Source organism: Piliocolobus tephrosceles, chromosome 21 (assembly GCF_002776525.5).
Source record: "Piliocolobus tephrosceles isolate RC106 chromosome 21, ASM277652v3, whole genome shotgun sequence".
Lineage (NCBI taxonomy): Eukaryota > Metazoa > Chordata > Mammalia > Primates > Cercopithecidae > Piliocolobus > Piliocolobus tephrosceles.
Window position 1 is genome coordinate 47,002,036 of NC_045454.1, and position 12,060 is coordinate 47,014,095.

Below are 12,060 nucleotides of genomic sequence, written 5' to 3' on the forward strand. Positions count from 1 at the left end.
GGTCAGGGGAGTTGGGGGGCCATGGAAGCGGAGCTCCAGAGAGCAGAGGTCTGGCGGTGACTTTGGGAAGGTGGGAAGGGGCTGGGAAAACACCCGACCACACCCACAACCAAGACCAGAGAGCAAGGCAAGGCTGGGGTGTGGCGCGTTGCCATTGATGGCTGGGGTCACTTGATAGCTGGAAGCAGGATGGGCTAGGAACGGAGTCCAGGGAAAGCTAGCCTGTCGCGATGTGGGATGGGCAGGGCTAGAAGAGAAAGCCGGGGAGTCCATAGGTGGAGGCCAGCTGGGGCTGGGGCGTGGGGGACACTGAGTGGCTGTCATCACACTTCCTTTCACCTGTCACCACAGCTGCCCATGGTCCCGCTCCCGCCTTGAGTGCACCTTGCCCGGCCCTGGCCTGGAGTGAGTGCTAACTGGGCATCCCAAGGGCTGGTGGGTGCAGCAGAAGTGGAGGTGATTAGCTGGGTGCGGTGGCACGTGCCTGTAGCCCCGGCTGAGGCAAGGAGGATCGCTGGGACATTGAGGCTGCGGTGAGCCATGACTCTACCACCACACTCCAGCCTGGGTGAAATAGTGAGACCCTGTCTCTTAAAAAAAAAAAAAAAAGGCCGGGCGCGGTGGCTCAAGCCTGTAATCCCAGCACTTTGGGAGGCCGAGACGGGCGGATCACAAGGTCAGGAGATTGAGACCATCCTGGCTAACACGGTGAAACCCCGTCTCTACTAAAAAATACAAAAAACTAGCCGGGCGAGGTGGCAGGCGCCTGTAGTCCCAGCTACTCGGGAGGCTGAGGCAGGAGAATGGCGTAAACCCGGGAGGCGGAGCTTGCAGTGAGCTGAGATCCGGCCACTGCACTCCAGCCCGGGCAACAGAGCGAGACTCCGTCTCAAAAAAAAAAAAAAAAAAAAAAAAAAAAAAAAGCCAAGGTAACCAGGAGCAACGTGAGCCCTGAGGGTCCCCAACCCTGGCTGGGGGGATGCTGGGCTCAGGGTCTCCGTGGCACCAGCCCAGAGCACGTTCAGCCCACCCTTGGCCCCATCCATCCGGTGCCATATGGGCCAGCGGCAACCTGGGTTCTTCCCGTGTGGGCTGAGGGCTGAGCAGCCAGTTTTAATTAAATCTGAAAAGGACAAGGTGACAACCGAAGCAGCTGACAGCCACGCGTCTTCCCATCTCACCTGGTCCTGGAAATGAGTTTGCTGTCAGTAGAGAGGGAGGATTTTTCTTCTCAGTCACTTTGCAAGCCGGGGACCTCCAGCCGGCGACTCCTAGCCTGGGCCTCGCTTGGCCATGCTGGCATGCCCCAGTCGCCTGTGTTACAGCTTGTACCCGCATTCCGTGGTTCCCAAGCTATTGTACTGCGCCCAAGAAGAACGAGAATACGCTGGACACTGAAGGCTGAGGAGGGAGGAGAAGAATTGTATTGAGCCACCGAACAGCTTTCAGCGGAGAGAGGATGTGGGGGCTGGTTTTCCCCTCCTCACGTAGCTGGGTCCAGGACATTTTATAGGCTCAGAATTGCGGGGGGAGGCCATAGGTAGTATTGGAAAGGGCAACATTCGATTGCTTAAAAGGCATTGTTCAGAAAGAATCAACCAGGAAGGGGGGCAAACCGGAACAGGAGTTCTCACTCTGGGTGGTGGGTTTCCTCCAGGACCAGCAGTCTGGTCTTGCAGCTTTTGGGCTGTTTTTGGCTTGAAGGTGGGGTTTCCCTGGGACCTGTCCCTTTCTGCCTAGACACTTGGCTGCCTCCTGTCACTTTCAGTAGTGATCCCAGTGAACTTGGACTTGGGAGCTGCTCTATGCCTTGGTAGAATTCGGTTTTTGGAGCTGGAGGGAGAGGGAATGCAGTCCTGCGATGACACCCTTCACCCCGCAATCCTCAGAGCAGCTCCGTAGCCTCCTTTTACAGGTCAGCAAACGGAAGCTCAGAAAACTGCAGAAACTTACCTAGGGGCAGGCGATGGCAGAGGCAGCAGTGGAAGCCCCGTGCTCTGACCCCTCTGCTGGCCTCTGGCAGCACTGAGGCCACAGAAGGGCTGGCGTCCTTCATCCCCAGGGGTGGTCTCTGGAAGAAGGAAGACGCAGGCCAAGAGGAGGGCTGGTTTCCTTGAGGCTGAGGCTGGGAGAGAACTTCCAGGCCTCAACCCTCACACCACGTCTGCATTCCAGGGGCACCAGGTCCCTACACACCCTGCCTCATCTCACCTTGCAGGAGAGTAAGACCCCTCTGCCCCTCCTCCTGGCAGACTCCTCTCCTACACGCAGGGTCACCATGCCCCTGTCCTGAGGCAGAGTTCAGCACCTTTTCTTCTCCTTGGGCACCGCAGTTTGCTTTTGTGTGACTTAGCTCAACAGGATGCAAGCTCCCTGAGGTAAGGGACCATGTGTTAATAGTAGGCGTGGCCCCAAACCCCAGTGTAGAGCCTGGGGTATAGAAGATGATTAGTAAGCATGGGCTGGGCAGGTGGCCCACGCCTGCAATCCCAGCACTGTGGGAGGCCGAGATGGGTGGATCAACTGAGGTCAGGAGTTCAAGACCAGCCTGCCCAACATGGCAGAACCTCGTCTGTACTAAAAAAAAATACAAAAATTAGCCGGGCGTGGTGGCACACGCCTGCAGTCCCAGCTACTCAGGAGGCTAAAGCAGGAGAATCACTTGAACCCGGGAGGCGGAGGTTGCAGTGAGCCGAGATTGTGCCACTGCACTCCAGCCTGGGTGACAGAGCGAGACTTCGTCTCAAAAATAAATAATATTAATAATAAGAGGCCGGGCGCAGTGGCTCACACCTGTAATCCCAGTGCTTTGGAAGGCCGAAGCAGATGGATCACAAGGTCAGGAAATCGAGACCATCATGGCTAACACGGTGAAACCCCGTCTCTACTATAAAAAAAAAATACAAAAAGTTAGCTGGGCATGGTGGCGGGTGCCTGTAGTCCCAGCTACTCGGGAGGCTGAGGCAGGAGAATGGTGTGAACCTGGGAGGCGGGGGTTACAGTGAGCCAAGATCAGGCCACTGCACTCCAGCCTGGGCAACAGAATGAGACTCTGTCTCAAAAATAAATAAATAAATAAATAAATAGAAGATGATTAGTAAGTATGGGTGAATTAATGGATGAGTACAGTCAATGGCTTGATGGATTAATGAGTGGATGGGATGAGTGGTTAGATGGGTAGATGCATGCACGGGTGAATGGGTAGATGGATGATGGGTAGATGGGTGGGTGGATGATGAATGGATGGGTTGGATTTGGTGGATAGGTGGATGAATGGATGGGTGGATGGATGACTGGGTGGGTGGATGAATGGATGGATAGATAGGTGGATGAATGGGGTAGATGGATGGGGTGTGTGAATGGATGGATGATGAATGGATGGGTGTGTGGATGGATGAATGGATGGATGGATGGATAGGTAGATAGATGGATGCATGGGTTAGACGGAGGATGGATGGGTGGGTGGATAGATGGATGGGTGAATGGGTTGGTGGATGGATGTATGAGGACTCGTTAGTCTACTCCACTTACCCACAAAGCACTGGTCCATCTTGGTTCAGAGAGTCTTTCTTGCCAGTGAAGGCCTGCTGTTGGAGCCTGGCATTGTTGGGCTGGCTGCCACTAGAGGCATGGCCAACTCTGAAGACGTTTCCCTGGCTGAGGTGCAGGCCGAAGTGGACACTCACGTGCGTCGCCGTGCTGAAACCAAGGGCAGGGTCTGTCCCTCTGGGACCTGGGCTTCGGCTGCTTCCTGGAGACACGTGTAAGGATGGGGACCATGATTTGGAGGGAAAAGGCTCCTCTTACTCTATAGAACAGCCTCAAGAGACCACCAAGTAGCCCATGGCCAGAGACTTCACTCCCAGAGTGTCAAAAGTACATGGTGCTGTCCCCTGTGGCCATTCCCCTCTTCCCCCAAAGCTTTCTGGCAGTTTCTTCCACAAGCTTGCTCCTGTTGGCCTCAGAGCCTTCACAGTGTGCTCCCCCATCCAGGAAATGCCTCCATTCCTTCTGTGGCCAGGGCAACCTGTACCATCAAGCTGCACTTCTTTTTTCTGAGATGGAGCCTCGCTCTTCTCCCCCAGGCTGGAGTGCAGTGGCGTGATCTTGGCTCACTGCAACCTCCACCTCCTGGGTTCAAGCGATTCTCCTGCCTCAGCCTTCTGAGTATCTGGGATTACAGGCACGCGTCACCACTCCCGGCTAATTTTTGTATTTTTAGTAGAGATGGGGTTTTACCATGTTGGCCAGGCTGGTCTCAACCTCCTGACCTCAAGTGATCTGCCTGCCTCAGCCTCCCAAAGTGCTGGGATTACAGGCACGAGCCACCGCACCTGGCCTTTTTTATTTTTTCGAGACGGTGTTTTGCTCTGTTGCCCAGGCTGGAGTGCAGTGGCACAATCTCGGCTCACTGCAACCTCCGCCTCCTGGGTTCAAGTGATTCTCCTGCCTCAGCCTCCTGAGTAGTGGGATTACAGGTGCACACCACCACACCTGGCTAATTTTTTATATTTTTAGTAGAAGCGGGGTTTCACCATGTTGGCCAGGGTGGTCTCGAACTCCTGACCTGTGATCCGCCTGCCTCAGCCTCCCAAAGTGCTGGGATTACAGGTGTGAGCCACCGCGCCTGGCCTAAGCTGCACTTCATAAGCTCACCACGTGCATGTGTGCCCACCTTGAGGGCAGGCACCGATTGGGTCTGTTGCGTGAACACATCTGGTCAGTGCCGGGGACCCTGCTTGAGAGGGGGGCTCTGGAAATGGGAGTTGAATGAATGGGTGATTCGAAGCTTGGATCTTTTCCATTGCCAGCTGGTTGTCCTCACTTGTCAGTTCACCCTGCTAGGCCTCAGTATTTCTGTCTGCAAAATGGGGTTGTACAGCCTCCCAAGGTTACATTGAGGACGGTGGGGAAGGGCAGGTACAGCTCAGTGCCTGGCTGACAGCAGGGCCGAATCCCTGTCCTTCCCTGCGTAGCAGAAGGACGACAAAGGGTGCTGCCTGGGCGTAAGAAGTAGAACATCGCATGCAGATGACTCAAGACTGTGGCCAGGGAGAAGCACTCCGAGGCATCGCTCCTGCCTAGGAGACTGGGCTGCCTGCGTTACCTCATGCCTGGAATCCTAGCACTTTGGGAGGTCAAGGCGAGTGGATCGCTTGAGCCCAGGAATTCAAGACCAGCCTGGGCGTGATGAAACCCCATCTCTACAAAAGATACAAAAATTAGCCAGATGTGGTGTCACCCATCTGTAGTCCCAGCTACTGGGCAGGCTGAGGTGGGAGGATCGCTTGAGCCCAGGAAATGGAGACTGCAGTGAGCTATGATTGCACCACTGCACTCCAACTGGGGCGACAGGAGACTGTCACACACACAAAAAGCTTGTAGCAATTTGTTACCTTGGCCCTAGAGAACTGGCATAACGGCCATGGATTCTGACTTTGTAGATCCATGTAGGTTACACAGTTGGGGTTTACAATTATTGCTGTGGGCATTTGGTTCTTACAAGTAGTGTCCAATCTGTGCCCTCAGTTTTCTCTTCTGTTAGCTGGGGCTAATAATGACACCTGGGAGGAAGGTATGAGGCCACGTAGTAAAGCAGAGTTAAAAGGGAGTCTGGGCCAGGCGCGGTGGGATTACAGGTGGCTCACGCCTGTAATCCCAGCACTTTGGGAGGCCGAGGCGGGCGGATCACGAGGTCAGGAGATCGAGACCATCCTGGCTAACACAGTGAAACCCTGTCTCTACTAAAAATACAAAAAAACTTAGCCGGGCGTGGTGGCGGGCACCTGTAGTCCCAGCTACTCGGGAAGCTGAAGCAGAATGACATGAACCCGGGAGGCGGAGCTTGCAGTGAGCCGAGATCGCGCCACTGAACTCCAGTCTGGGCGACAGAGCGAGACTCCTTCTCAAAAAAAAAAAAAAAAAAATAGTCTGTAGGGACATGCCCCAGATGTTCACAGACCTCATCTCTCTCAGCTAGTGGAATCTGTCATTTCTTTCTTTTTCTTTTTTTTGAGACTAAGTCTTGCTCTGTTGCCCAGGCTGGAGTGGAGTGTGGTGGTGCAATCTTGGCTCACTGCAACCTCCACCTCCTGGGTTCAAGTGATTATTCTGCCTCAGCCTCCTGAGTAGCCAGGATTAGAGGCGTGCACCACCACACCCAGCTAATTTTTGTGTTTTTAGCAGAGTCAGTGTTTGGCCATGTTGGCCAGGCTGGTCTCAAAATCCTGACCTCAGATGATCCACCCACCTCGGCCTCCCAAAGTGCTGGGATTACAGGCAGGAGCCACTGCACATGGCCTGTGATTTATTTAAAAAAATACCCCCTAAAACCCGTCAAAGAAATGGGGTCTTGCTCTACTGTCCAGGCTGGACTTGAACTCTTGGCCTTAAACAATCTTCCTGCCTTGACCTTCCAAGTAGCTGGGATTGATTACTGGCATGCACAACTGCATATGGCTCAAAAAAAATGGAACCGAGTGCGGTGGCTCACACCTGTAATCCCAGCGCCTTGGGAGGCCAAGGTGGGCAGATCACCTGAGGTCAGGAGTTTGCGACCAGCCTGCTCAATGTGGTGAAAACCCGTCTCTACTAAAAATGCAAAAATTAGCCGGGCGTGGTGGCAGGCGCCTGTAGTCCCAGCTACTCAGGAGGCTGAGGTAGAATTGCTTGAACCCAGGAGACAGAGGTTGCAGTGAGCCAAGATCGCACCACTGCACTCCAGCCTGGGAGACAGAGGGAGACCCTGTCTCAAAAAACAAAAACATGGCTCAAGCCTGTAATCCTAGCACTTTGGGAGGCCGAGACGGGCAGATCACGAGGTCAGGAGATCAAGACCATCCTGGCTAACACGGTGAAACTCCGTCTCTACTAAAAATACAAAAAACTAGCCGGGCGAGGTGGCGGGCGCCTGTAGTCCCAGCTACTCCGGAGGCTGAGGCAGGAGAATGGCGTAAACTCGGGAGGCGGAGCTTGCAGTGAGCTGAGATCCGGCCACTGCACTCTAGCCCGGGCGACAGAGCAAGACTCCGTCTCAAAAAAAAAAAGAAAAAAAACAAAAACAAAAACAAAAACAAAAACAAAACAAGTACAAACAATGTGAACTGCCTGGGTGCTAAAAAAAAAAAAAAAAAAAAAAAAAAAAGGTATGAGGGGAAGGCTGAGAACATGGCTGCTGGGGGTTACCACTGGGTTCCTTCCTGGATGTCACATCCCTTCTGAAAGGAAACATTCCGTCTTCGCCAGGGACAGGTCGCAAGAAAGGCGAGCACAGGACCGAGTTCCGGCTGAGGAGCCTCAGGGGTGAGTTTGCCAAGAGGCCTGTGAGTGCAAGTCCCTGTTCCTGCCCTTCCTTGTCCTGCTGGATAGGACCCGATGACACCCACACTGTGGGTGGATAGGATTTTTGGAGCTCTTTCAGCCATCCGTCATCCATGAGAGCCCCAAAATCCTCAGAGACACGGAGCCTGAGGTGGGCTGCAGTGAACCCCGGGAACTGACTACAGACTTCCCGTTAAGGCAGGGAAGGGCCCCCCTTTATCTAAGCCACTACTGGTATTGGTGGGGTCACCTGTCCTTTACAGCCGAAGGGACCCTAGAGCGTCACCAGGGCTCCACCGTCTTCCTGAATGCTGGACGCTGCTTCCTCCTCACTTTCCACTAGTGAGGCTTACAAAATGTGGGAGGCACCTGCTTCACAGTCTGAGGTATGTCCCAAGTCTGGTCTGGCTTCCTGGATTAGGACAGGTGCTGGATCCCAGGTGCCGTGGCTCCAGCCTGCTATTGGTACGTGGAGGGTTGGCGTTGAGCTTGTCCCTTCTGGCTGACGCAGAGGCCAGCCCCGGGCTGGTCAGAGCCCCTATCCTGGCACAAGGGGGCTGCACCCGCGCACAAGCACACCACAGGCCTGAGATGCTGCTGAGGACCTTCAGCCTTCACTGCTTCCACCCCCGACTCTGCCGTGAAAATAGTTTGTCCTCTGAGTAAAAAGGTAATGCGGAAGCATCCACATGATGATGGTGACTGGGCTCTGTCAAGTCAGCGTGGAAAGTGGCAGCTGGAAATCTTCGCAGGCTTGGTTTGAGCGTGATCCGTGGGGGAAGCATCTGCCAGTGTCCATCAACACGGTGTGAGACCCCCACACCCTGACAGGGATGTCACCCAGCACCCAAGAGCAGAGCAGCCCCGTCTGTGCTAACATTAAAGGAGTGGACAGCTCGCTGACCTGAGAAGCCAGGCAAAACCTGCACCGCACAGGCCCATTATGCGAAAACCAATCATCGTCTCACTGGAAAGCCTCTTCCACACCCGGATGCCTTCCTGGAGGTTTTCTATCATATGTGTTTCATACATATTTAGAAATAAACAGAGGTGGCCAGGCACGGTGGCTCATGCCTGTAATCCCACCGCTTTGAGAGGTCGAGGCGGGCAGGTCACGAGGGTCAGGAGTTCAAGACTAGCCTGACCAATATGACAAAACCCCCACTCTACTAAAAATACAAAAATTAGCCGGGAGTGGTGGCAGGTGCCTGTAGTCCCAGCTACTCAGGAGGCTGAGGCAGGAGAATCACTTGAGCCCGGGAGGCGGAGTTTGCAGTGAGCCGAGATTGTGCCACTGCACTCCAGGCCTGGGTGGCAGAGCGAGACTCCATCTCCAAAAAAAAAAAAAAGAAAAAAATAATAAAAGGAACAGTATATATCAATACAATTAAAACACACTCTAAGTATAATTTCGTTTCATTTAAAGAGGCGGAAATAAAGAAATGACACTTTAAATAAAGGGTATGTGAACGGAAACACATTTATTACAAAAAAAAAAAACCCCAAAACGAAAAACAAAATTCACATTGTATTGAGCTACAATATGGCCGCAGATTAAAAAAAAAATATTTTTACACAGTTTAAGATAACTCCTAACAGAACATAGCCTTGTTGCCACGTGACAGGACACAGGATTCCAAGTACTCAGTAGCGGCGAGTGAAGCGGGCGTCGCTGGGCCTGCTCCCCCGGCTCTGGCCTCCGAACCCGCCTTGCATGCCACCGTGTGGGATGGGGTGGCCCCGGGAGGCCCCGCCTGGGGCAAAGCTGCCGCGCCTAGGAACAAATTCACATTGGTTTGACTGTGAAATCTTCCTGCTCCCCTGGCTCATCCCAGCCTGCACAGCTTCCCTGGACGTTGCCTGCAGGCAAGGCCCCTTCCTGATGCCTTCCCCTCCTGAGTGGCGGCAGGCTCCACAGTACCCCATGCCTGGCCTCACGTCACACTTGGGGGAGGGGGCGTTAGCTGGAAGGACTGGTTGTTAAGCATCCTCCAAGGTAGGCCAATATGCAAAGCAGGGGAAAGGGGTGCCGCCCCTGGCATGCCTTACCCTGACATCCCTCCTCGGTTCATCATGTGGCCAGGCCCCGAGTGACCGGACATGCTTCTCTCGCCACCTGGAAGACAGACGTGCTTTCACACAGGGAACCTGCGCACATGGCGTGGAACCCACAGCACATTTAGCCCACTGCACTCCCTTTGGTGAGGCCCCCAGGTACCCGCAACTAGCAGGTCCCAGGAGGACACCTCAGCACGGTGACCACAGACATCCAGTGTCCTCCCAGCAGAGGACTCGGGAACGCCCACTGTCCAACTCCTGGGCCAGACCACCAGAGAGTAGGTGGTGTCTGCAGTGCTTTTCACTCCTCATTCCAGCACTGAGGGCAGAGCACCTCCTGTGCTCCCCTGAGGAGTGAGAGAAGGCGTGGCCTCCATCTTCCCAGCACACTCTGATCCCGGCCCAGAGCTGCTCCTCACCTTGCCACCTCTTGTGATCCCTGTCCATCATGCCACCGTCAGCCGTGCCCTGCCATGCCCGGTCATCCTCTCTTCGGCCATGGTCCCCCCAGTCACGTCTGCCCCTTGAAAAAGAGACATCTCTGATTTGGATTGCCCCCATCTCTGGCTCTCGCGCTAATAAATGTGGTGGCTTCTGGAGGGTGAATCCCTGTGTTTTTCCCACTCTGTGCCCACATCCCAGAGACTTGGGGGCCCCTTGGTGGGACAGACCTATCCAGTCAGCTGACTCTGTGAGGCCAGGGACAGGTACTGTGGGTTGTGGGACACAAACCTGGGGGGAGGAGGCAGCCCCCGGCCCTCACTCATCCTCTTGTCGGAGCCATAGCCCCCCCAGCCATCGCGGGAGTCCCGGCCGTGGCGCTCTGGTCCTCCATGGCGTTCTGGGTAATGCTGGAAATCACAGGGCCAGGAGGAAAAAAACCTTCAGTGTCAGCCCCCAGACCCCAAGGCTTTTCAGGCTACACGCTAATGATGACAACGACAGTCACTCTGGACAGAGGTGCTGGCAGGCCACACCAGTTCACATGACATAGCTGCCTCCCTGAAATCTGCAGGCCAGAGGCCCTGTGCTCTAGGCTCATAGCCTGGTACACAAAAGGTACTAGTACCAAAGAATCTCCAAGGCAGGTACCCACGGCACTACCAGAGCTGGGAGGGCCACCAGGGGTCACCCACTAAAGATGATGCTTGCGAGAGAGATTCCCTGGGTCCCACAGCTCAAATGGTTAGTGCCCAGAGCCAACAGTACTTTCTTATTAAGTGTCTTCTACTAGGGGAAGGTCAGGTTTATAAACCTTTAATGTGTGCATATGCCGGAAATAATTTTTACAAATTTCTTCCTTCCACAGTGAACGAAGTATCAAACAGAGCCCCTCATCCAACCAACTGCTAGGCAAGCAAGCATCCTTCCTCACAGTCAAGTTTCTCAGAAGTTTCTGCTGGGTGCCTGGTCCAGGACCTTACATCTTGCTCTGCTCAGGACATAGGACACAGGACAGTGACAGATAAACGGCTGGTCATCCACTTGGCCAGTCGCACTATGCCCTCCTCTGTGTCACTGTTTTTGTAAACCACATGGCTAACAGAGACAGGAGTTCTTGGCCTGCTATTTCAGGGAAGACCAAGAGAGGGCGAGTCACACTCTATGCCTGCTTTTTTGATGGCCAAGGTTAATATTTACACCCACAGCCTGTTTCTGTGGCCGGAAGCACTTTCCAGCCTGACTTTCACAAAAGCTAGTGAGGGAGCTTTGGCTCCACAGTCCTGTTCTTTCTCTTTCCACAAATGTGTATGTGGCCTCTGGGGCTTTTGCCCCATGACAATATTGTAGGTGAAAGGAAACTAGAAAAGAGTCCTGGTAAGGAAACCTCCTCGACGCAGCCTGGTCATCGTACATGTCCAAGTTCACCTCCCCATTCAATGGAGAGAGAGCTCTGCCAGGGCGAAGGCAAAGATGGCAGCATGCTCCACCATATGCAAGATGTCCCACATTACCACTGCCTGCTTCCCTGGCCGATTCTCCCCAGCGTGTGCTCTGACGCCTCCCCTCAACAAAGTAAAAAAAGGGCCTCCTGAAATAAGCTGTCCTTAGTATTTGAAAATTGAACCAACATTTTTCTGTCCAACCAACCCAGGTTCAACAAGGTTCAACAAGGCCCATAAGTTCTGTGCTGGTTTTCTCTGTAGGGAGAGATCATCATTTGCCTTTGGGGTAACTGTGATGACTCATTTATGACTGTGTGAGGAGAACGGATCAAACTGCCTTCCACTATTAGGACAGCGTATCTGACACCTGCATGAAAGTAGCTGGTGGCCAGGCATGCTGGCTTACATGTGTAATCCTAGCACTTTGGGAGACCGAGGCATGAGGATCATTTGAGCTTAGGAGTTCAAAACTGGCCTGGGCAACATAGTGAGATACGTCTCTATTAAAAAAAAAAAAAAAGTAGCTGGCAATGATAAACACGTTTGTACAGACACGCACCCACCTCATGTAAATTCCCCACCACCCCAACCTGTGTAGGAGGAATATCACCCTCATTTCACTGCTGGGGAGACAGGCTCAGCAGGAAGGGGTGACACCAAGGTGTGACCCGAGTTCTGTCTGATTCTGGAGCCTGGACATGGAACCATTGGTGTATGCTCCTCCACCAGAGAAAATCCACAGGGCTAGTTCTAGGTTTTGCTGCATATAATTTGCCTCCAGGAGCAGGGAAAAAGG

The 12,060-nt window shown here is 53.7% G+C and overlaps 1 protein-coding gene across 1 annotated transcript in view; it reads right to left on the minus strand.

Annotated features, from left to right (window-relative positions):
- Positions 1–8,775: 8,775 nt before the first annotated feature.
- The window catches only part of SAFB (scaffold attachment factor B), a 45,356-nt gene continuing 42,071 nt past the window's right edge, over positions 8,776–12,060 (minus strand). Inside the window, exons 17-20 of the mRNA XM_026455613.2 lie at positions 10,111–10,229; positions 9,798–9,901; positions 9,370–9,436; positions 8,776–9,094 (exon numbers count right to left, since the gene is read on the minus strand). Of these exons, the coding sequence (XP_026311398.1) occupies positions 8,965–9,094; positions 9,370–9,436; positions 9,798–9,901; positions 10,111–10,229 (420 nt within the window). The 3' untranslated portion in view covers positions 8,776–8,964. The remainder of the gene's footprint in view (positions 9,095–9,369; positions 9,437–9,797; positions 9,902–10,110; positions 10,230–12,060) is intronic.